The sequence below is a fragment of the Strongylocentrotus purpuratus genome, unplaced genomic scaffold, assembly GCF_000002235.5.
Source record: "Strongylocentrotus purpuratus isolate Spur 01 unplaced genomic scaffold, Spur_5.0 spur5_scaffold_7, whole genome shotgun sequence".
Taxonomy (NCBI): Eukaryota; Metazoa; Echinodermata; class Echinoidea; order Camarodonta; family Strongylocentrotidae; genus Strongylocentrotus; species Strongylocentrotus purpuratus.
The window spans coordinates 39,444,888-39,470,518 of NW_022145613.1; the positions used below are offsets into that span (position 1 = coordinate 39,444,888).

The 25,631-nt window shown below is 39.2% G+C and overlaps 1 protein-coding gene and 1 long non-coding RNA gene across 2 annotated transcripts in view; both read left to right on the top strand.

Moving 5' to 3' along the window:
* The first annotated feature begins 4,159 nt into the window (after positions 1–4,159).
* On the top strand, positions 4,160–5,387 carry LOC115919760. Its single transcript, XR_004062008.1, has 2 exons — positions 4,160–4,253; positions 4,999–5,387. It is a non-coding gene; the product is annotated as an uncharacterized LOC115919760 (long non-coding RNA).
* Positions 5,388–14,337: 8,950 nt separating this feature from the next.
* Positions 14,338–25,631, top strand: part of LOC582052 (low-density lipoprotein receptor-related protein 1) — a 131,025-nt gene continuing 119,731 nt past the window's right edge. Inside the window, exon 1 of the mRNA XM_030974056.1 lies at positions 14,338–14,590. Coding sequence (XP_030829916.1) covers positions 14,485–14,590 — 106 coding nt within the window. The 5' untranslated portion in view covers positions 14,338–14,484. The remainder of the gene's footprint in view (positions 14,591–25,631) is intronic.

Genomic DNA, 25,631 nt, shown 5'->3' on the forward strand with positions numbered 1-25,631 from the left:
TGCTGGTGGTTTGATTGTGAAACCCACCCTTTCGTCACCTTCTGAGTCATCCTCTTACACAGTACAGGTAGTAGTATGCAATGAATCACAACGAGACATTGTGATTCCTGGTGGAGTGCCCATTGCATATGCTTTTGCGGTAAATGTGTTTGAGAGTTCCACCGAGCCCCAGAAGGTAAATTGCAATACTGCAGAGACCAACCCCGAGGTAAAAAAGGAAACAGAGTTTAACATAAACCTTGCTGAGTCTTCCTTGACTTCAGAGGACAGAGAGAGACTAACCAAACTCCTACATTCCTACCAAGATGTGTTCTCTGTAAATGACCTCGACATTGGGTGCACCTCTTCAGTCAAGCACCGCATCCAACTATCAGACGACACTCCCTTTCGAGAGAGCTGCCGAAGGATTCCTCCTGCCGACTATGAAGACACCCGGCGTCATCTCCAGGAACTGAAGAAAATGGGCATTATACGAGATTCGCAGAGTCAATTTGCATCACCCATTGTTCTTGTCCGGAAGAAAAACGGAGACCTTCGACTCTGCATAGATTACAGGAAATTAAACAAACGTACTGTCAAGGACCAGTACAACATTCCTAAGATAGAAGATACCCTACACACACTATCTGGAGCAGCTTGGTTCTCCACCCTTGATCTTAAGTCCGGGTACTACCAGGTCGAGATGGAAGAGGAAGATAAGCCAAAGACAGCATTCTGGTGTCCTCTCGGGTTCTACGAGTTCAATCGGATGCCCCAAGGGATCACCAATGCACCAGCGACTTTCCAACGATTGATGGAGAAGTGTATGGGAGATATGGCTATGTCAGATGTCCTGGTATATCTTGACGACTTGTTAGTCTTCTCTTCCAGCCTAGAAGAACACTTCGAACGACTGACCAAAGTTCTATCACGGCTGCGAGAGTACGGTCTGAAACTCAATCCAGAGAAGTGCTGTTTTGCCAAGACATCAGTCAACTGTCTTGGGCACGTCGTATCCAAGGATGGGGTGAGCACGAATCCAGACAAGATTGTTGCTGTCCAGTCATGGGAAAGACCTCTATCCGCGAAGGAGTTGAAGACGTCCCTCGGGTTCACAGGTTACTATAGAAGGTTCATCCCTCATTATAGCCGTATTGCGAAACCCCTTCATGACTTACTGCGTGAGTATGAACCACTCCAAAAGCGAGGGAAGAAGCAGAGCTCGTCCAAGTCTAGCAAGTCCATACCAGCTAAACCCAAGCCATCAACACCCTTTGGTGACAACTGGACAGCGAAGTGCCAAGATGCTTTTGAGGAGTTGATAAACAAGCTCACCACTGCACCAATCCTAGCTTTTGCCAACTACTCATCACCCTTCATCCTTCATACTGATGCTAGTACCATTGGGCTTGGTGCTGCGTTGTACCAGATGGTTGACGGCAAGGAAAGACCCATCGCCTATGCCAGCAGGGGTTTGTCAAAAAGCGAGACAAACTATCCAGCTCACAAGCTGGAGTTCCTTGCTTTAAAGTGGGCAGTAACAGAGAAGTTCGTAGATTACCTCCACAGGGCTAAGTTTACTGTCCTAACCGATAACAATCCCCTGACCTACATCCTTACCTCCGCCAAGTTGGATGCCACTGGTCACCGCTGGCTTGCTGCCCTTGCTAATTTTGATTTCACCATCAAGTACCGGCCTGGCAGAAGAAACGGTGATGCAGATGGACTTTCGAGGAAACCTCAAGCATCCCTCGGAGACGACGACGACTCGATCAACATTCAAGACAAGATCGTTAAACTCCTGGAACGCCTACAGGAAGATGAGGGTGTCTGCCCACAAGATGCTTTCAAAGCCATCTGCGAGGTGCATCAAGAAGAAAATCCTGCCCTGATAGAGATGCTCACTGACAGTGAAGCAGCCATTCCAGACGAGTTTAACTTGCCTGTTCCAGGGCAAACTGCACTCCCTTCGTTGACTCCTGGAGACTGGCGGAGATTACAGCTGGAAGATGACTCCATCCGGGAGGTGATCAAGGTCATTGAAAGTGAAACGAGAGTCACATCACAGTTGCGATCGGAGATGCCCCAGGAGGCCAGAGTAATCTTACGGCACTTACGTCACTTGAAGTTGAAGGATGGTGTGCTCTATAGAGTTGGCAAAGGTGTAGATGATAGACCGATGCTTCAGATGGTTTTACCCAAAAGCCATCGCGGGGAAGCATTCCGACTCCTTCATGACGAGACTGGCCACCTTGGGATGGAAAGGACACTCGACCTCCTTCGCAGCAGATTCTACTGGCCACGGATGGATGCGGAAGTGGAACATCGCTGTCAAACCTGCGAGAGGTGTGTTCAGCGAAAGCGGCGTGCCCACCGGTCAGCTCCCTTGGTCAACATAAAAACTACTGCACCTATGGAGTTGGTATGCATGGACTTCCTCTCCCTAGAACCTGATGACAAGAACACCACCAACATCCTTGTCATCACTGACCACTTCAGCAGGTATGCTCAGGCTTATCCTACTAAGGATCAGAAGGCCAAGACAGTTGCAAAGGTTCTGTGGGAGCAATTCTTCATTCACTACGGTTTCCCGGAGAGGCTGCATTCTGACCAGGGCAGGGATTTCGAGGCTAACTTGATAGCGGAACTGTGTCAGATTGCCGGAATTCGAAAGTCCAGAACTACACCCTACCATCCACAAGGGAATGGCCAAGTCGAGAGATTCAACCAGACCCTCATCAATATGCTTGGTACGTTGGAGGACGCGAGGAAACAGGAATGGCGTCTCCATGTAAAACCCCTGGTCCACGCCTACAATTGTACCAAGCATAGTGCCACCGGAATGTCTCCCTATCTTCTGATGTTTGGGAGGGAACCCCGACTGCCGATAGATGTACAGTTTGGGCTTGGAGATCAACGAGCTGCGGCTCCTTCACACCATAAGTACATCCAAGGTCTGCGAGAACGGCTGAACCAAGCACATAGGTTGGCTGCCGGTCAGGTTGAAAAGGCTGCCGCTTATCAAAAGAAGAGATATGACCGGACGGTTCGAGACCAAGCCCTCACAGCTGGAGACAGGGTCCTTGTCAAAAATCTGGGTTTCAAGGGCAAGCACAAACTGGCTGACCGGTGGGGGTCTAGACAGTACATCATAGTCAGGAGGATAAGCAATGACATGCCAGTCTATGTGGTGAAACCCATAGATGATAATGGCCCCGAGCGGACACTCCATCGCAACCTTCTTCTACCATGCGGATTCCTCCCTCAGGAGCCTGATGTGGAAGTCGTGCAGCCCAAACCAGCTCCAAGACCAAAGCCTCGCAGATCAAAGAGACTACCAACCAACACACAGCCTATTCCAACGTTACGATCTTCTGATGATGAATCTGAATCGGATCTCTTTCTTCCTGTGGATCCAGTTGTCATCCTAACTCGTCCAACTCCTGCCCCTCGACGACATAGCTTAATTCCTACCCTATCTGGTCCAGAAGATCCAAATGTATCCCTGAACCCTGACGCTCAGGAGTTTGTACCAGATCACCCTAATATTCTAGAACCCCAGCCTCACATCACAGACCCTGATGATACGGTCCCAGTCACAGACACAGAAGATGAGCCAGAAGGACGCCCTAGAAGATCATCAAGGAGACGTGTTCCCCCAGATCGTCTCTGGTATGGTACTCTTGGGAGGGCGAAATTTAAACTCATGGAAGAACACCTTGCTGTTCAAAAGCAGAGTCTAGTTCTCCTACAGACCTGTTTAAGATAGTTTTTGTTTTAATTGCCATGGCGGGACGCCATGATTCTAGGAGGGGAGAGTGTCAGACCCTGTTTATTAACAAGGTATATTCTGTTTTTGAGTAAACCTATATTGCTTTAAACTGTTACACCCCTCTTTGAATTGTCCCTTTAAACCTTTTTTATGTTTCGACCACCTAGCTGGTATATGCCACTGGTGAAGGGAACAAAGAGACCCCTGTCATATAGGCCTTGTTTATGTCAAAAACCCAGACCACTTCCCTAATTCGTAGAGTACATAAACAATGAATGACCAGTGGATACATTTACTGGTACTCCTTTGTCTTAGGAATAGGGAATATTGGGGTTGTTTGCCTAGTTTGGGAGGAAGATTGGCTCTCCCTTTGAGAGCTAATTTGGACACCAGCGAGACAAGTCATATTTTTAGGAGAGTACAAGAACCATATTCTTGTACTGTTATTCCTTCTACTTTTAAATATTGTATTCTTCGCCTGGTTGTCACCCTCCCTGAACAGGTAAGACCCACTGTTTTCTAATTCCTTTTAATTCATTGCTAAGGCTGTAATCGAATATTGCCTTTTTAATATAGTTATTCATATTCACTATCATAAGTCTTTGGTAGTATTTTATTTGATAGAAGAAGTGATATGATTTACATTCAGTCAGAATAGAATAGGATATGTTCTATTTCAGTATGTTATACTGCCCTGATAATTATTCTTGGTTTACTCTAAGAAAGATGTGATATATTTTTATTTTCATCAACATAATAGTTTGGCCTAACTCAATTTGCCAAAGCTTAGTTATGTTCTGAACTTTTCAATTCTATTCCAGTCGAGATGAGACTTGGAATATAATAGCTTAAGTTTTACTTTATCATTTCATGACATTGTTGTACAGTTGAGCTCATGTTTTGTAGCATAGTTATGCTGTGTTCTATACTACTTTGTATATATTTTATTCTTAGTTTGTTGTGAGTAAGTTTATTACCTTAGTTGTTATCAACTCTCTTTCTCTCTCTCTCTCTTTCTTTCTCTCTCTCTTTTTCTCTCTTTCTCTTTCTATTCATTCTATTCATGTCGGGTTATAGAATTACATTTATTAAAATCTCATTGTTGTATTAATAATGGGAGAGCTAATTTGGACACCAGCGAGACAAGTCATATTTTTAGGAGAGTACAAGAACCATATTCTTGTACTGTTAATTCTTCTACTGTTAAATATTGTATTCTTCGCCTGGTTGTCACCCTCCCTGAACAGATATCGGTCGCCCTGTTCAGCCCCTTAAAAGTCCTACTGTATTAGACGATCGGAACTGGTTTAGACTGTCCCCCCTGTTACCAAGGCAACGTTCTCCGCCCTGGCCATAGATGAACAGAAGGATTGATAGTTTTATACCTCAAGATAATTATAGTCCCTTTCTTTTAAACCTTGTATAGTTATTGTATATGTTAAGAGTTTTCACTGTAAGTTTGTGAAGCCTTGCATGTCGGCTAAAGATTCCGCTGATATATATAACTGTTATATGGTTACCAATACATGTTTTTTTATGTATTATACTTATTAATTGGATGAGTGATATTTTGTAGCTTAACCTACCTTTGAGGTTAAGTGTTAATAAATCCTTTCTTTTGGATCTTTCACTCAAACTACTCTGTGGAGATATCCTTATTTGTTTTGTTGTTTCTTTAACTAAAATCTCCTGTATAAAATAAACCCCTGAACTGGGTGCAGGTGAACAAGGATTTACCTGTGACATGGGCAATATGGCAAATATGATTATGGTCAATAATATGGTCACGTTTCTATGAAGCGCCGTTTGTAAACAATTATATAGACAAATTATATGTTATAAGATCATTATTTAACAAATAATAACCATTATTTACATATAATGCAAGAAAATGTACATTTATTTGTATATAATTCATAACACATTGTTATTATTTATAAATAATTACATTTCATACTTCATTATTTATGAATAATTACAATTCACATTTTCATTATTTATAAATAATGACAAAGTACGTTTCATGTATACAGCGAGACTGAGAATGATGTGTCAGCTTCCGGGTCAGCTAAATTCCGGCCGAGGCCTTCTCACGGGGGCTTTCTACTCATGCCTGCCTGCCCTTGTCGACTTTTAACCTCAGGCAATGTACCGTACGCCATTAATTTTGCATTAGTATTTGATTTATAACGGGAACATTCCCGAGATCATAAGTAACTTTTATAAATTCACACCTTGTATGATATTTCTCCGATTTGGGCCGATCTTGAACTGAATGATCAGAATACAGCATAATGACCCTTTTCCCGGATTGAGTACTGCCAAAACATGAAAAGAGCTTAATCCGACATAACAATTAGAATGTTAACAGTAATGGGTACACAAAGCTTGAAAGTATCTTTGGCCATTGTACTGCCATAATGTCCGCCAGCGCAAAGTTAGTGATGGGTTTGGTAAGCATACTGAATCTGACCTCGAGTCTTGCTAACCACAGGATATTTTTTAAAAGTTTGGAATGAATTAAAACCACGTTTTAGTATTTTGATTAATGCAAATCTATATCTCCGGGCTCTTGCACGCCCATAGGCTACCCTTGGCCTAATTTTTATTTTCTTATAAAATGTCAAAAAAGTGTTTTTCAAAACATAAGACACGATAAAAGTCATATTTTGAAAATGTGATTTTCAATCCCAATTCCATCCCAACTTATGATGGCTGTGTATTTAACTCATTTGGAAGTGCAGGTTGATAATATTGCTTCTCTATTGAAATAAATGTTTGCATTGTGAATTTTACATCAGAGGCGCAATAAATACAATACAATTTGATTTATTGTACATTGTCAACAATAATATTCCTGTCACACTTCATGATGCTCAACAGGGCCGTAGCCGGAGTTTGATGTTTTTTTTTTTTTGGGGGGGGGGGGCACATACAGTCCTGGGGAGGGGTCGTGGCTACGGGCCTGATGCTCAAGGGGCTACAATTTTACACTACTTGTTTAGAAGTACACTGTCGTATGTGAAATACCCATTTAGTGTGTGAATTCGGGGAAAACACGCGAAATCCTCATTTAGGGTGTATTATGGCTTCGGAAGAAATCCTCGGGTGTCTGGAAAACCTGTGGTCACGCATTATAATTCAAAGTAATTCAAAGTAGGCCTAAATTCAGTAATAAAGGCATCATCCCATCCAACGTTTGTTCAGTATTAAAGGCGTGTCCTGCACTTGCTGGATGAGATGGAAATCTCAAGCTATAGACTTTTCATTCATTCATTCAAGGTTTATTTCGAAAAACATAAAGTACAATAATGCACATGCTGCAGCTAAAAAGCTGAAATGTAAGTGTTTACAATGATCAAGGTTACATATAAATAGGAAAGAATATCTTACATATAAGAATATCTTACATATAAATAGGAAAGAAAGTGCTCTTTTAAAGTGGTTTATTAAAGGAAATTGATTCTCTCCCCCCCCCCCCCTCCTATAAGGACAATTTTATGGATCAAAGGGACGACTTGTATCTTTACCGATGGGGCCCAGGGCAGAGCCTTTGTCCGGGGGGGGGGGGGTGTCTAGGGGCGAATTTATTGAATTGTTAATAATTTAGAAATTCAAAATAGCCGTCACGACGAGAGAAATGGTAATTTCCTCCTTGAAAGTCACATAGGAGACGCGTAGTCTCAGTGGTACACTGCATATTGGTTGTGTTCAGTTTTGATTAAAAAAATTACACAACGAATTTGCAGTGTAAAGTTGTGTGAAATGGTGTATAATACCATCATATATACACTAAACTCATTATAATAAGCTAGTTCGAAAATAGCTCTGGAACGAATATCCACGGATCTTAGACACCTGTCTTCCCAGGTCTTCCCACCTGTGCATTTCAGAATAATCACTGCCAATTAGTGATGGAGGTGCTTCATGAATACCTTTTGTTTGCCTCTTGAGAAGAATGCTTCCACCTGTGCATCAGATAAATGTACTGTTGGTGCATAAATGAATACTGATTACATAACTTTCATGAGCACGATCCGAGTATTCGTCTCAATGGTTTTTACAATTTGGGTGCGAATGACCTTTATCTGCCCATGCGCAAATCCTAATAACGAACTCGCTTATTATTTTGAGAGATATTAGCATAGCAATTATGTTCATTCTTTATGGGATGTCAGTTCAGTTCATTGTTTTATCGTCTGCTTGGGCAGGATTGGTTCATGTATCGTCATTAAAACATCGTTATTTTTTCTGGCGAATCTCTCGTATATCCTAGATGCCATGTCCACAGGTGGTTTTATTTGTATTTTTATAAATCAGCCGATATGTAATTGACCTAAAACTTGTATAAAAATGTTTCTAGTGATACGTTATTTACCATATATGATTTTCTTTGAACGGGCACTTTAAGAGCAACTTTTTCTTTAATCTCACCCACATCTGGTTCGGTACGCTCGCTCGTATTTAAAGTTGATATAATTATGTTTCTTATTAAGATCTTTTTAGTCTGGCATGATTAGATTGTGCTTTGTTTTGTCTTCTTTATAACATGTAATATTTTGCACTGTGACCTCACAAATCTCAATTTTCTTTTGCTCGCACGTTTAGTTCGCTCGCAAATAAATTTTCTAATCATCACAACCAACTGCAAAGTACATGCTTAAACAGTATTTTGGACCATGTAAAGAGAGAAACAAACATTGAAATCATCCCTGAAAATGTAATCACAATGTAGGTGTATATACCAATGTTTAACAAATTGTATATTTTCGATTGAGGTTTCCCTTTTAGGTATCCCCTTTCCCCGAAAAATGCCCTTTATTGTTGGTGCCCCCCCCCCCCACTTTGAATGACGCTCCGCCACACCTGGCCTGCTAAAACCCCTAAGCTTCCGGGGCTGCGCCCCTGGACCCCACGCCAATTTACGCTCCGCTGTACCTGATCGTAAATACTTTAGACCCCCCCCCCCCCACTTTTAAAAACGTTCCCCGGCCGGTGCCTGATGTTAGGTGTTTGAAGCTGAATCCCGACGCAAGTGATTGCTGTCTGCCCATCCTAACTGATGCAGGAGTCTTATACTGTGACTGGTTCTGAAGTAATAGGAAACCGTACCTTATGGTTGTCAACATTGTAAAAGTAAAGACAAAAAGGACAAACGTAACACTCTATGGACTCTTGATCTTGTTAAGACAATATTTACAGTGTTTAGTTAATATACGTGAACATGTATCAATATCAAGCACTTATACACCTCGAGGTACCGGTATCAGGCGCGGATCCAGGATTTTCCAATAGGGGGGGGGGGGGGGGGCCGGAAATTTGAAAATTGCGCAGACCGTTTTTTCAACTCAACATACCAATACTGACAAGGTCATATTAGAAGCACCATACCGGTACAATTTTTGACATTTTCATCGGGGGGGGGGGGGGGGGGGGGGGGGAGGGGGGGGGCATAGCCTCTTGCCCGAAAAGTAATTTTCTGGTTTCACAATTCGAAATAGTGAGCGTAGCGACCGAGCAACAATTTGAGCTTAATATGTATTTTGTTAAAGTGTTATTTATTACCAAAATAAACTAGAAAACTCATATTCGGGCAGCTTGCTACCCCCCCCCCCCATTACGCGCAAAGCGCGGAAGCTTTGACCTTTCTTTAATTGTTAGAGAAAGAAGACGATTTGTTGTACCATTCTCGACTCTTAATCCTTGTCTGAATTCAGTTTCCTCCCGCCCGCGCGAAGCGCGGAAGCTTTGGCCTTTCATTAATATTATTAGAGAAAAAAAAGAAGATTTGTTGTACCATTCTCGACTCTTAATCCTTGTTTGAATTCAGTTTTCCCCCTCCCGCGCGAAGCACGGAAACTTTGGCCTTTCGTAGTTTAATGAAATTATTAGAGAAAGATGATTCGTTGTTCCATTTTTCACTCTTAATCCTTCTCTGAATTGAGTTCCCCCCCCCCTCCCCCTCCCGCGCGAAGCGCGGAAGCTTTGACGTTTTCTTTAATTATAAGGGAAAGGAGACGATTCTTTGTACTATTCTCGACTCTTAATCCTTGTCTGAATTCAGTTTTTCCCCGCCCGCGCGTAGCGCGTTAGCTATGACGGTTCATCAAATTATTAGAGGAAGAAGACGAATCGTTGTACCATTCTCGTCTCTTAATCCTTGTTTAAATTCAGTTTTCCCCTCACGCGCAAAGCGCGGAAGCTTTAACGTTTCATTAACTATTAGAAAAATAAGAAGATTTGTTGTACCATTCTCGACTCTTATTACTTGACTAAAATCACCCCCCCCCCTCCCTCCCACGCGAAGCACGGAAGCTTTGGCCTTTCATAGTTTAATGAAATTAATAGAGAAAGAAGACGATTCTTTGTACCGTCCGCGACTCCTTATCCTTGTCTGAATTGAGTGCCCCCCCCCTCCCGCGCGAAGTGCGGAAGCTTTGACGTTTCATTAAATTATAAGGGAAAGGAGACAATTCTTTGTACCATTCTCGACTCTTAATCCTTGTCTGAATTCAGTTTTTCCCCGCCCGCGCGTAGCGCGTAAGCTTTGACGTTTTATTACAATATTAGAGGAGGAAGACTAATCATTGTACCATTCTCGTCTCTTAATCCTTGTTTGAATTCAGTTTTCCCCCTCCCGCGGGAAGCGCGGAAGCTTTGACGTTTCATTAAATTATTAGAGAAAGAAGATGATTCGTTGTTCCATTCTCGTCTCTTAATCCTTGTTTGAATTCAGTTTCCCCCCCGCCCGCGCATAGCGCGTAAACTTCTGACGTTTCATTAAATTATTAGACAAAGAAGACGATTCGTTTTACCATTCCTTGTCTGATTTCAGTTGCCCCCCCTCCCGACCGAGCGAAACGCGGAAGCTTTGACATTTCATTAAACTATTAGAGAAAGAAGACGATTCGTTGTACCGTTCTCTATTTTCAATATTTTTTTCTTTGTCTGCTCCTTTTTCGTCCTATGTCCTCTAACTGCCCCTACCGCTCCTGGCTACGCGCCTGCTTTAAAGGGAAAATGAAACAATCATGATTGTGATAGCACACAAAAAATCACGGCCGGGAGCGTCATATCATAGTTTTTTGTAATCGGGCGAGGGCCGGGGCGTAGCGACAAAGCGAGATTTTGCAATGTTGAAATTATGCATTCTAGAAAATTCCGCTATGTTTCTTTCTAGCTATATTTCTAAATTTCCTGGGGGACATGTCTCCCTATCGGGCCCAGGATTGCCGCCCCTGTCCATGATTACTACCAACATGAGTTCAAATACAAGCACAAGCGAGTTGGTATGAGCTGAATCCAAATGAAGGGCAAAATAAGAGTTATGAAGCGGCCCTACCGTTAATTTAAAATTTGACTGTTGAGTATATAGCTTCTTTTTAAAAGACATCAACAATATTGTGCCCTTTTCAAATTACTCACTAAAGAGTGATGACCTTTGTAGTGCAGGGGCTGTTTTTTTACGTTTAACTTTGAATCCGCGGCTCGAGATTTTATGCGGCAGGCCCGGCCCCCTCTATTCAATAACGTTTGCCAAGCCTTTTGGAATGACCCCAAATCTCCCTATTCAAGTTTTCCCTTATCCGTCGCTACTGTCACTTAGCGCCATTTCCTTGTCTTTCCCCCTTTTTCACCGACTTTTCTCTCCCCCCCCCCCACCCACTCAGTATAGGGTACGCACATGTATGTTCCCTCTCTTTGAAAGCACCCCTCTATCTCCGGTGTAAGTCAGTACGGGCCGGATTTTGTGTATTACGGGCCGGACTTTTTTGCGTGAAAAAAGTAACTCTTTATCGGAATTTTTGGGAACACAAATTCGGTCCCTCCGACCCCGGAGTGGGGGGGGGGGGGGGGGGGGGAGTTGGGCTTTCTTCTTTATCTTTCATTTTCACTTTTCTCTTCTCTTCCCTTTTCTTTTCCCTTCTCCTTTCTTTTCTCTTCTCCTTTCTTTCTTCTCCTCTTCTCCTTTTTTTCTTCTCTTCTTTTCTTCCTCTTTTTTTTTCTTTTTTTTGCGCCGCCAATAGGGGGGGCCGCGGCCGTTTCGGCCCCCCCCCCTGGATCCGCCACTGGGTATCATGAATACCAGTGTTCTATAAACACTTTTTGTTACACCGGCGTACTTTATCCATGCGGAGTGCACACATAGTCCTGCTTATTGTGTTTACAGTCTTTTCCTCCTAGAAATCCGAGACTTATTATACTTTTATGCTGGAAAAAGTGTACCAAATCGCACGAATTGAGTTTGAAAATTCGATTTTTCGATTTTTCGATTTTGTGTGGTATGTGTTCACGCTTGGATGAACAGGAGGCATTGTTTGCGAGAGTGCAAAATGTTTACAATATACTGTTCATACATGATTTTTTTTCTAAAATAATTAGCAATTTGACAGGTGTAAACAAGAGGTCAGTGGCTGCATGGCGAGCAAAAGGCATAAATAGCCTCCTCTTAATCCACTCAGTGTACAAACAAATAAGAAAAAGATATGATACTTAAATATAAGTTACGAGTATCTACAACTAAACAGCAAATTCCAATGTAATAATACTGGATATCGAAATGATGCAAGGAGATCATAAATAGCAAAACGTGCACCGACAGAGTAGCGGGATCAGTTATGGTCCGGATCTGGATGCTTGGCCCTCCTGGGCACAAACGTATAGTAAATGGTGACTGCAAATGGCAAATTAGTTCAAAAGATAAGTAATTTTTCAATTCATTATTATTTTTTAATGCGTTTTACGAAAGAATAACAATTTCAAATAGGAGAGTCTGCCACATACACTGTAAAAACAAGTTGGGCAGATGTTACTGGGCAAATCAAAGTTGGTCAAATTTTGTCCAATAATATTGGGTTATTTACTCCCAACCATTAAACTATAAAGAAGTAACATATTGAAAGTAAAAAAATAAGTTTAGTAGTTAACTGGGCAAATAGATGTAGGGCAAATGTCGTTCAACAATTGAGTTATTTCCTACCAACCATGTAGTTACCGATAAAATAATTGGGTGGGTAATATATGTTATTGGGCAAATTAAAGTTGGTCCATTTACATGTATTTTCCCAATTAATTGTTCAAAATAAGTTGGGCAGATCAAGGTTACTGGGCAAACGTAAGTCGGGCAAATATTTTTCAACAATAGGGTTATATTCTTATACTAGAGGTGTCGTGGTCGAGTGGATATGTCACAGGACTGTGAATCGGAAGGTCCGCGGTTCGAGTCCTGCCGCTGCACTAATGTCCTTTTGTATATAATACATATAATATATTTTATCCAACTTATTTGCCCAACAAGTGTCTATAATGACACAATTATTATTATGTTGAGAATTGGGTGATTTTCTGATTGGGTGAATTTTTGTTGGTTAAAAGTTGGGTGTTTTCTGTTTATCCCACACTGGGTAAATCATGCAAAATCTTTAATTTACCCAATAGTTGGTCGGACACATAATCGCTCTCATGTGGGTAAAAATTGGGCAATTTTGTTGCCCAACAATTTTTTTAGAGTGTGGCCTATACTGCCCCGTACCGGGGTTTGTCTGCATTTCCTAGCGAGCACAGTCGTTATACTACATGAAACAACAGAAGCGGATCTAGAGGGGGGGGGGGGGGGGGGGGGGGGGGGGGGGGGGGGGGGGTTGGGGGGGGGGGTTGCAACCCCCCCCCCCAAACAAAATCCGGGGACCATTTTTTAAATCTTATCTTTTTTTTAAAACTTGTAATTTTATTTTATTCTATTTCTATGTATTTATTTCATTTATTATTATTATTATTATTATTATTATTATTATTATTATTATTTCTTTTTGGGGGGGAGGGGGGGGGGGGGGTTGGGCGAACAAAATATGTCACAGAGTCCCTTGCCCCCCCCCCCCCATCAGCTTTTTTGAGGACACGGGCCACCGCCGAAGTGACAAGCTAGGCCAGCGTTGCCGATTCTCATCCCCAAAATCCCCACATTAAAAAAAAAAAAAAAAAAAAAAAAAAAAAAAAAAAAAAAAAGAAAAAAAAAAAAGAAAAAAAGAACGCACGCTGGAGAGAAACCCTTTCAAGTGCAAATATTGTGAGAAGATATTCAACTCATCTGGTAACTTAACCAAACACATGATAACTCTGGATATAACTGTGTATTTAACTGTTACTTGATTTAAAAAGACGTTATCATGCACTGCTTTTTATGGTCTCCATTGTGTTAATAGATGCCAGGAAAACATCACTTACGGGGTTCAAATAAACACCCCAAAAAAATCGGCTCGCCGCTTTGCGGCTCGTGGACGATGCTCCGCATCGTCATTATTGGTCAACCCCCCTGAGCAAAAAGCTAGATCCGCCCCTGAACAACTAAAGAAATTCGTGCTACTGATATAAAATCTTTTAAAAGAGGTTTTGCTAAAAACCACAATTATGTTTAATAGAAAGAAGATTTTCCTGTGTCATCTTTGGTATCATATTATTAGTAGCAATTTCTACGTATAACAAAACATTGATATTAGGTCTGAATTATTGCAGATTAGACTACTACCGTACACCTAGCTAGCTAGCTAGCTAGCTAGCTGGCATTTTATTTTGTCAAATATAAATGAAGGTAGCCCGCACACGGACCCTGAACGCGGCACTCTTTTCGTGGAGAAAAAAAAATCATCACAATTCTCAGATTTTAGGCAAAGTTGAAATAGCATCTGGATGGAAATAGATTAATACGGCTTTCCAGCCTTTTTAAAAGGATTTATATGTTAGGATCAGATTCAATGGCGCTGACATCAGGGGGATTTCTGTGGCTCTTGTGCTCAATCTATCTGGTGTACTTACATCATCCTCGCTCCGCCGAAGCTTCGGGTAAGAAAACCAAGGCAATTGTTATTCAAGTTTGGTATTGACGGGGCTAGCTAAGAGGTGCGCTCGATCACCTGCAAACGCTCGCTGAGTGATGCAACGCAATCACAGGCCTAGAAGAAGAAGGTCTGTGGAGTGCAGTTTGGGCAGTTGAACAGATTGATTCAGGTTGTGCTGTAGATGTCATATAAAACAAATAAAGAGTTTTTCATTAGTTAAATTTTGAATAGTGTGAATATTTCCATTTGTTGATTGATTGATTGATTTTTATTCGCCAAGCTTCTAACACTACATGTACATGTACACTGTAGACCAAGGTCTACAACAATACAAACTGTAGACCTAGGTCTACAACAATACAAACTGTAGATCTAGTCTACAAGATTAAGAATAAAATATCAAAATTAAGTCAGCTTGAACAGGATAACCCATGATCTAAATTCATTATTTGTAATTGTATAATATGGGGTATGTTGCTCTTAAAAAAAAATCGCAGTGTGATTAGTCAGGGGCGGATCTAGAAAGAATTGGTACACCCCAATAAGAGGCTTTCGAACGAAAGAGACGGAAATTCGGTCTAGGGCGGATCTAGCTTTTTTGCCAAGGGAGGGGGGGGGGGGGGGGGGTTTGACCAACAAAAAAAAATCGCACCGTTCTACTGTTTTACCCTTTTTTCCTTTTCACTTGGCCGCCAAAGGGGGGGGGGGGGGGGTTAAATATTTAAAAAAAAGTTTGAGCATGTAATTCTTCCTGAATCCTATTCCTACTTTGTTTACTGTTGCACTGAAATTGGCATACATGTAATTGCTGTAATTTCTCAACATTTTACCTTGGCTTTGCCATGTTTGTGTCTGTCTCTCTGTCTTTCTGTCTTACTCTGTCTCAGTTTGTCTTTCTATATCTTTCTATTTAATTTTCAATCAGTTCAGTTTGATATTATGGTTGCTTTCTTCACATCTCGTCATGGTTGTTCGTTAGCCACATGTACATGTATGTGCAACACAATGGCTTTGACAAATTAGATGTACCAGTACCCATTTCAGGTCCTGATCAGCCCCATAACATTAATCTTCCACAAGAAACAGCTAAATAGTTTTGAAGCCTTTGGTATAAACGCATGATAAAACAATTTGGCTCAGGGAGATTATTGGTGTGGCATATAAAGAGTTAATATTATTCCCCCACAAGTCAAAGTACATTTGAATAGCATGTATTGTACTATTTGGTAGGCCTACACTGTACGTGAAATATGAGAAAACAATGGATAAAAGGATACATGTGTAGAAGGCAACTGAAAAAATGATAAAAATTGAAATACTTGACACATCTCTTCTCTTTTTATACCCACTTCAATAAATATCTTTTGTCTGTATTACGTGTCTTATGCTATACAGTTCATGTGAAAATAAAAATAAAACAAGACTTTCACTTGAAGTGTATGTATATTTTGTAAAGCGTTTAGAGACATTTGTATTTATAAGGCTATAAAGCTAAACATTATAATTATTATTATTGCCAAAATCACTTTTGCACTTGATGTAAAGGGTTTCATGGGAAGATAAAACGAGACTTTCACTTGAAGTGTATCAATTGTCAAAATCAGTTTTGCACTTGATGTACAGTTTTAAGGGTTCGATGCAAATAAAAGATTAAATGTGACTTTCACTTGAAATTATATCAATTGCCAAAACCGGTTTGGCACTTGATACAGTGTATAAGATTGTCAGGGGTTCCATGCGGCTATACTGTATTGAAAGTGTAAGACTTTGTACCCTGTACATTGTAGATTGGGCATCTGCTCCTGTCAAGTCTTGTGTAATTCAATGTGAAGTATCTACAGTACCTGTACTGTATGGAGATCTAGATCCCATAAAATTAAAGAAAACCAAAGCTCCATAACTGATGAAGTAATTATTTGTGTATTTCTAGATGAACACAAATTATTTTGGGTGATTTTTACACTTGAACTACCCGTATGCGAGGATTAATGCCTTGAATTTGTACTTCCAATGACTCCTGGCATGCTTACTACAGGCCTTAAATTTCAATATTTTTAGGGCAAGGCCACTTTTCTGTAGGGCACATTCCTATATTACAGCACAAATAGGAAGAATTGGAAAGGGCACAAAAAATCTCCAAGGCCAATGAGAGGGGCATTGAGGCCAATCAAAGGGGCATCCAAGGCCATGGCCTTGGTGGCCTTGGATTAATTTAAGCCCTGTTACTATGACACTCAGAGTTACACTGTAAGGTGCATACCTGCCAACATTTAAAAATAAGAATTTGGAATTTTTAGCACAGAATGCCTTCGAAAATAAGAAATCGCATTTGCAGCCGCAGTGCACCTGGCAATACATGGTGAATCTGTACCAAAAAGCGAATACAAATTCGTTGCTCGACCATGCAGCCATTCAACGCATGCAATACGTGAACTCTCAAATTGCAGCACATGATAAAACAAGATTAATTTGGCTTTTTAGCACCAACATAATTTGTTTTTTCTCTCGAAAATTTGGAAATTCTGAATTTCCAGGTCCATAAAATCCTGAAAATCAGAATATTCCAGATTATTTCAAAGGGTTGGCAGGTATGACACTGTACCTACATGTACATGTCAGTTTTCCGAAATGTAGGAAATGTTTATTTTTTAAACTTTTACATGTACAGTACATGTACGTGCATATGTAGAATGCTTTGTACATGTTTGTAGAAAATTTTTATTTATTTATTTTTATTTATTTATTTCCTCTCAAAGGGTGGATGGCCCTTTCAGCACAGCTGATTTTCAAAGGGGTCCACAAACATAAAAATAACAATAAATATACAGTGAATTATACAATAATATGTAAAACGTTGCAAATGAAAGAAGTAAGGCAATGAATATGTACATGTATAGTCAAACAAATAAATATCTAACAGATTAATGTACAAAACAAACAAGCAATAAGACAGTTAATTGCAGATATTCAACTAGAACGACAACAAGCATACGAGTAAAACTGTAAAACCGATAACATAACACATAAAAAACATCAAGGTAAACATAAGAAAAAAAAACACAAGACAGGAATAAGAGGATGGGTATAATACATGTATTTATCATGTTTAAAAAACTAGAATAAAAAAAACTAGAAAAAAAATAAAAATAAATAAATATATATATATATATATATATATATATATATATATATATATTAACATAACTAATAGAATATCAAATTGAAGGTAAAATTGTAAAAAGGGCAAGATAATGTTCAGTCTAAATGAGTTCATTCAAATCAATGGTGCGAACAAAGGTAGCCAGTGTGTTTAACGTTCCGTTTTAAAAGAGCTATGATAAAAGAAACTTCTTCTCAAAAACTCGGTCTTAGGCTTTGGAAGCTGAATTTTATGATCGCTATTTCTTAAATTGTGTGGATTATGTCGTAATTCAACTCGTGAAGATAAGTATGTTGAAGTTACGTCATGCATTATCTTGAATAACATGATTAAATTTCCTCTTGTCCATCTATCAACGATTGGGATTATCTTTGCTTGTTGGTAGATTTCTCGAGTTCTTTGCTCAAAAGGTGCCTTAATCATAATCCGTACAGCTCTATTTTGTAGAACACGTAGCTTATTTAATACGACGTGAGTAGCATTATTCCAAATTATAGAGCAGTAATCAAAGTGTGTTTGAAAAATACTTAAGTATAGCATTCTAGCAGTACACAAGTCAACGATAGGTCTGACTTTACGAAAGAGAAATAAGCCTCGGACAACTTTTTTGCGTACATGGTCTATGTGCAGTTTCCAATTCAAACTAGGATCAAGAATTACGCCAAGATATTTACAACTCTAAACTTCTTTCAGTGCATTGTTACCGATGTGTACATTATGTATATTAATATTTACATTATGAAACTGCTTTACTCTTTTATGGGATCCAATAAGCATATATTCAGTTTTGCTCATATATTAAGTATCAGCCTGTTAGCATTCAGCCATAAAGTTACTGTATTTAAATCATCATTAACCTTGTTTGATACATCATTGGCACTATTGGAGGAATAATATATACACGTATCATCTGCAAATAATGATATTGATGAATGCTTCACCACATTTGCATTGTCATTTATGAATATTAGGAATAACATCGGCCCCAATATTGATCCTTGTGGGACTCCGCACTCTACTTTCCCAACAGATGATGTAATACCATTTACTTTGGTGACTTGCATGCGCTCACTCAAATAGTTTTTAAACCAAGATGCACTATTTTGATCAAATCCGTACCATTCGAGTTTCTTTACGAGCAGATTGTGATCTACAGTATCAAACGCTTTCTTTAAATCCAACGCTACAAATGCGGTTACCAGACCGTTATCCATATTAGATAATAGATCTTCAGTAAGGTTCAAGAGGGCTGTTGCGGATGAATAGTTTTGGCGAAATCCAGATTGGTGACTGTACAACAACAAATTTTGTGTAAGATATTCAGTGACTTGTTCATGCACAATCCTTTCAATAACTTTAGATAGGATCGGGAGGATCGAGATCGGTCGGTAGTTTGACAATTAAAAAACATCCCCACTTTTGAATATGGGGATTACTACTGCAGTTTTCCATTCCTTCGGGATTACGCCACTGGTTAGAGACAAGTTTATCAAGTGTGTCAATGGTGAGACAATGTAGGACATTGCCATTTTAATCATTTTAACCGGTAAGTCATCCAAACCAGTGGCCTTATTTTCAGGAATATTTGTCAGCACTCTTTTACATCTTCGATCAAAACAGCCTAAAATTCAAATGTTGTATCTGCCCTTTTTAAAAAGGAAGTAAAGTCACCATAACCATCATGTAATGTTCGTGCAATACTGACAAAAAAATCATTAAAAATGTTAGCCATTTCATGATCGTTATTAATCGTTTCGTCATTAAATTTAATACCAGGAATTCGAGAGTTACTCCGTTTATTAGGGATCATACATCTAAGTGCTTTCCAAATCGCAGCACTATTACCTGCATTTTCCTTTATTTTATCTTGTAAGTACACCTTTTTTGAATTTCGCAAGAATGTAGTAACACTATTTCTTAACTTCTTATAACTTTCCCATGCATCATCATTGCCAATGCGCTTACATGTAGCTTTTCTCTTCTGTTTATCTCTTTCTTTCATCATGTCCTTTATTTCTTTTGTTATCCATGGGACATTATTTTGTTTGACCCTCTTCGTCTTCATTGGGGCATGCTTATCAACAATCCTTTTAAACGTTGTTGCAAATGTACAATAAGATTCATCCACATCGTTTATATTGTGTACATCATTCCATGATTCTTTTAACAATTCTCCTTGAAAATTATCAACATTCATTTTGTTAACATCACGAAAAGTGATATACTTATGTTCATTAACCCTAGTTCTGATGTTGCCCCACGAGGCTACAAATCACAGACATTGAGGGCATGTACAGGTTGTACATACATGTAAATGCACATGGTAGACAAAATGTATTGGCCTTTAATGGGCTTTATCAGACTGCATTCTAAAGGAATTTAGCTCTCCTGCTGAAGTTCATACATTATCATTTGACCTTATTACATACCAATTCTTTTGTGTCCACAGAGAGTATGCTTGAATAACAACAGAGAGCTTATCAAATATTTCACCGAGTTCATAGAGTTCAAAACGTTTTGAATGGTATTGCCCATTCATGTGTGGAGTAATTAATGAATAACTTCCATATTCTGGCTTCAGACGCAATTATCAATATATTCAGTTGGGTAGAAATCTAATCAAAGCGGTGAAATCTAGAAATGGCTTTTATAGAGGTTTGTGTCTACATGTACAGGTACTAATAAATCCTTGGCTTTTTTCCCAGAAATGTTATTTTAGAATATTCTAAATTCTAATGCTTATAGTTGGAACTGACAGTGCATAGGTTATTTAATTCAGCTGAGTATTAAAGGCCAAGTCAACTCCAAAAATAACTTACTTTCAAAAGAAGCAGAAAAATCAGACAAACCAATCAAAAAAAGATTGAGCAAAATCGGATAACTAATGAGAAAGTTATGAATTTTTGAATTAAAATCATCTCTCCATTTTCTCAAATGTTTTGTCTTTTCAAAACTCAAGGATATTTTTTTCATACATGCGTAACAAATACAAACAATTATATATAACTTCAGTGCACAGTCACAAAGTACATGTAAACAGGTTGATTTAATGATGATGACCACCATCACCATAATATGATGCACTTGTAACTTCAGTTGAAGTAGATGAGTTACCATGGCGATAGGTACGTGATATATCTTTTACATATTCCAGACCCTAATTCAATCAAAGTGAGAGGGAACTAGAGCTCAGCTTTCCTTTTAATGTTGGCATTGCATTATAGAGGTGAAGAGAGGTCAAGTTTATTCCTTCTCCTTCCAAGACTAAGCCTTGACAGCTATGCAGACCAGCGATGCAGACCAGCGATGCAGACCAGCTATGCAGACCTTAGTACAGCTTACACACACTAAATCCTTCAATATCCTCAGATTTTCAGCACATTTCATAAAGACTTACGTAGGAAAAATGGTTGAATGCCTGCATCTGTGTGTAGTGAGGTCGAAGATGCACACATTTTTCATCCTGTCTGCATCACTTAACCAACTTTGTTTTCTTACATGTACATCAGTACAATGTTCACATGTGTATGTTCATGTACTGCATGTACAGTACATGTACACTGTACCTACATTTCTAGTGTTCACACAATACGCAATCTATTCTAGTCCATTTTGTAAAGTGTGTCTTCTGATTATTATGTGAACGAACAGATAGGTGTACATACAGGTATACATGTACATGTACGTGCATGTTTATGGCCTGCATGTTAACGTTTAGATTATTTGTGCACAGCTTGAATTACAGCTGTATGTATAAGTTAAATCACAATTAAAAAAACACTTCAATTTTCATCAGGCCTTAAAAGGTATCACTAGCATTCTACACAAAATGATCACCTCAAAAGATATGACATGAACATGCAGATTGGTGATGTAGAAGAGTTATTCTCACTTTCAACGTCAAAGGATACCTGGATGTTATTGGGAGAGGCAGGGTACAAATAGATGCACCGAGTTAATCTCATTTTACTCCTAAATTGAAGCAGACAAGAATGAAGAGGAAAGGTCCCCCCTGTTCACTGGATGTTGCTCAGATCTGATTAGAGTGAACATATGTTACACTAGTAATAGTAGTAGTATGGGGGAACTTGTGTTATTGTCATCTTTCTTCACTTCCCATGAACTGCAGTGCACATGGGAACTCTAACCACAGCAACTTCTATTGTGCAGGTAGAATTCTGGAAATTATAGTAGATTTTTGAACATCAGTGCATATTGCTATAATAATCACTCATACAAATGTTATTATGAAAATGGATGCCATCATATGTACAGTACATGTATTGTACATACTGTAGAAAGTGAATGAAATGACTGGAAATCAGGGTTAGAGAGAGAAACAAGCAGAAATTGAATTTCATTACCGGTAGTCAGGTCTATTTCATCTTTTCTTGAGCCTCTGTAGTGCATACTGTTATAGCAGAACTTAGGTATTCAAACAAATTATGTTTGAATATGACCTGGAACTTCTTTTTATTATTAAAAGCAGGTGCCTGTGCTTGTAGACATGTACGTGGGACAAATATAAAATTGAATGTAATCCCCTCCAATTTTTTCGAAATTCAGACTAGAAATTAAGGATTTAATACATTGTTGTAATAATTGGGCCTGCATATGAAGCTGTAGACAGACCAGCATTGATTGTTCAGTACATGTACTGTAGGCGTACAATATGTTTTGAGATGAAATCTGACAGATCATATAGCATTACATCCTGTCTACTGAACTCATCTTCTACATCTGTGCTTCGCATCAGCTAGAGAAATGTACACGTAGCTTACTTTCAAGCCTTTAATGCTTTTAGGGCAATATGAAGAAAATAGTTATGGTTATTGCTAATACATCACCAATGTTTATAGAAGTTATTGTAAAATTCAGAAGCTGATTTCACTCATCAGGATGAACATTGGAAGATCATACATGTAGGGCCTGTGTAGTCTGCAAGCTCAAAGTCTAAATTTGACAATTTGTTTTTTACCGGTACTGGTTTAATGCATTCCATAGCCATATGATTCAAAACCTACAGCCCCCATGTGCATCTTAATTGTTCTTTGTGAGAAGTTCTTGTGGGGAAATTTGTGGCTGATTCTACCTGTTTTATTGACATCTCTCTTTAATACAATGTAATCAAAGTACAACAACCATTTACTTTTCATTGCCTGTTTTATAATTTCCCCCTTCACATTGACTACTGATACATGTAGGTTTGTACATTCAGACTTTCCCCTTCACATTGACTAGGTTTGTACATGTATTCAGACTATTCTGGCTTCTGCCAAGACCCTGAACAGCTAGCAATGTCAAAGGTTAAGGTCATTTAGAGAGGTCAATCAATGTCAGATGGAGGATTCACTTAGTATTGGTTCTAAATGTACCATGTACATGGCAGCCTACTTGTAGTAATTTTGAGTCTGTTTATTCTTCAGAGATATTGTTATTTGTAAAACATTTTTATTTTAAGCCTACATTTTTGTATGCCTCCTTGTCCTATAATGTTATATACTGGAAGTAGATAACTCTCTGTCTGCAATTTGTTAGGGAGTGTTATTGGTTCCTTGAGCCAGTGAGGCAACATGGGAGCCATTGGAGAAATCTTTGAGTTATAATGCACAACTACATGTACACCTGTACAGTACATGTGTTTAATAGCGGTAGATTAGATTCTGCCAGTTGTCACAAGCATGAGGCATTGTCTTCATTAGGAATGGCTAATACAGTACTAATCTGAAAGAATGCTGCGTTCTAGTAAACAGTCTTTATTTTATGTCCCACAGACTACCATAATTAACGGTGTATAAACCGCCCTCGTGTATTAACCGCACCCCTCTTTCTCGCCCTTCATTTTTATGCCTCCGTTACGAAGTAGCCGGAGGCATTATGTTTTTGGGTTGTCCGTCCGTCTGTCCGTCCGTACGTCCCGTTCTCGTGATCGCGTTATCTGAAGAACCGATTGATGGATTCCTGCCAAACTTTGGTCATGTATGTATCTTGCAGAGCCGATGAACTGATTAGATTTTGGGGTCACGAGGTCAAATGTCAAAGGTCACAGGGCTTATTATGTATGCAAAAAATAGCTTGTGATCGCATTATCATTAGAACAGATTGATGGATTCCTGCCAAACTTAGATCATGTATGTATCTTGCAGAGCCAATGAACTGAGTAGGTTCTTGGGTCATGAGGTCAAAGGTCAAATGTCATGGGCTCATTATGTATGCAAAAATAGCTTGTGAACGCATTCTCATTAGAACTGACAGATGGATTACTATTTAACTCAGGACATCTTGCAGAGCTAATGAACTGAGTACATTTTAGGGTCATGAGGTCAAAGATCAAAGGGTCATGTATGTATATGAGAAATTGCTTTATGACGGAGGCATCATTTTCGACTGCGCGCAGTCGAAGTTCCATCTAGTTTTTTTTTTTGCCATCCTGTCGGCAGCAAGCCAGGTCTGTGTTAAAAAACCCACGCGGGAAGGCCTTTCATTTAACTGCGAGGTGCACCTGAATGTGTAAGATCATTAATGTAAATTAAAAAACAGTAGAGGACCTAGGATAGAACCTTGTGGTACACCGTTTTGATTTTTTTCCGGCGGCAAAATGATGCGGTTTATACACCGTTAATTATGGTAAGACAAAATCTTATGGGTAGTCATTTTCATATGCAGCCACTGTTTTATGGAATGATTTGCTGGAATACCTTAGAAATATTGAAAAATATGAAGTGTTCAGAAGTAATTTGTAAACATAGTGATTTAAACATCTCACAACTTTGAACCCAATGCACCATACTCCTTCTGTATTCTGTTTTGAGCGCATAGAGAATGGCTGCTTTTTTAGATAAACATTTCTATAATCCCAAAATTTTACCACAAGAAACTTTGAATGTACAGTGTAATTATAATGATCTTGACTTGCCAAATGTTTGCTCTGACTGTATTATGTTTATCAATCACAGTCATGAAGTCTGGGAAATTAATTTTCCCACCTAGTCCTTAAGTTAAAGATATTCAGGCTACCGGTAGCTAGGTATCGTGTATATCTCCTCCTTTTCTCTATGATGCGCCAGACTGCTCACACTCTTTCTCACCACCATTGACTGAGTCCATTAATGAAGCGTATAACAATCAATAATTAGCTCTCATCCTAGACGTGGTGTCTGGTAACCTTCATAGTTTGTTTTTGTTATTGTTTCCTGAGAAGAAAAAGGGAAGAAATTATGTGGCAGCGGTACGAAGACATCATTCAGAGAAGCGTCTATTTTTCATGAGGTGTTTTTCTTGTACAGCAAAGCATTTTAATTGTTGATAAATCGCTGCATTAATGTTGTTAATTCTGAAATGTTTATATAAAATTAATTTTGATTTTGATGACACCCCCTAAAAAAAATGAATAAGAAACATGAATCGTTTAAAGGTACATACTCAGGGAGTTGAAGTGGCCCTTATGTTTTTGAGATTCAAATTCATTGTTGCATCTCGCAAAGGTCATTATCCACTTATTTGGCACATGTCAATTAAACCATTGGTTTATGAAATCACAAAAATCAGCAATTGAACTACAAGCTTATGAATATGAACACAGGACTCTGGAATCCAAATGTACTTGTAACCACAATCATGTCATATATTGTCATCATTACCCATGACAACTTGGATCTTTTTGAATGTGAGACGTGATTTGTTCATAGTAGGTCCATGGTTGGAGCAGGGAGATCTCCTTGGTTGAATGGCTACCAGCCATTGAAAGCAAGATACAATCAAGTGAACGGTGAGAGGTGAAACAGAGAAACAAAAGAGGTATAAAGAACAGTTTATTCTGAAGGTTATGTCAATACATTTATTTATTGATACAAAGAAATCAATGGTTTATCACGAATGGTTTGGT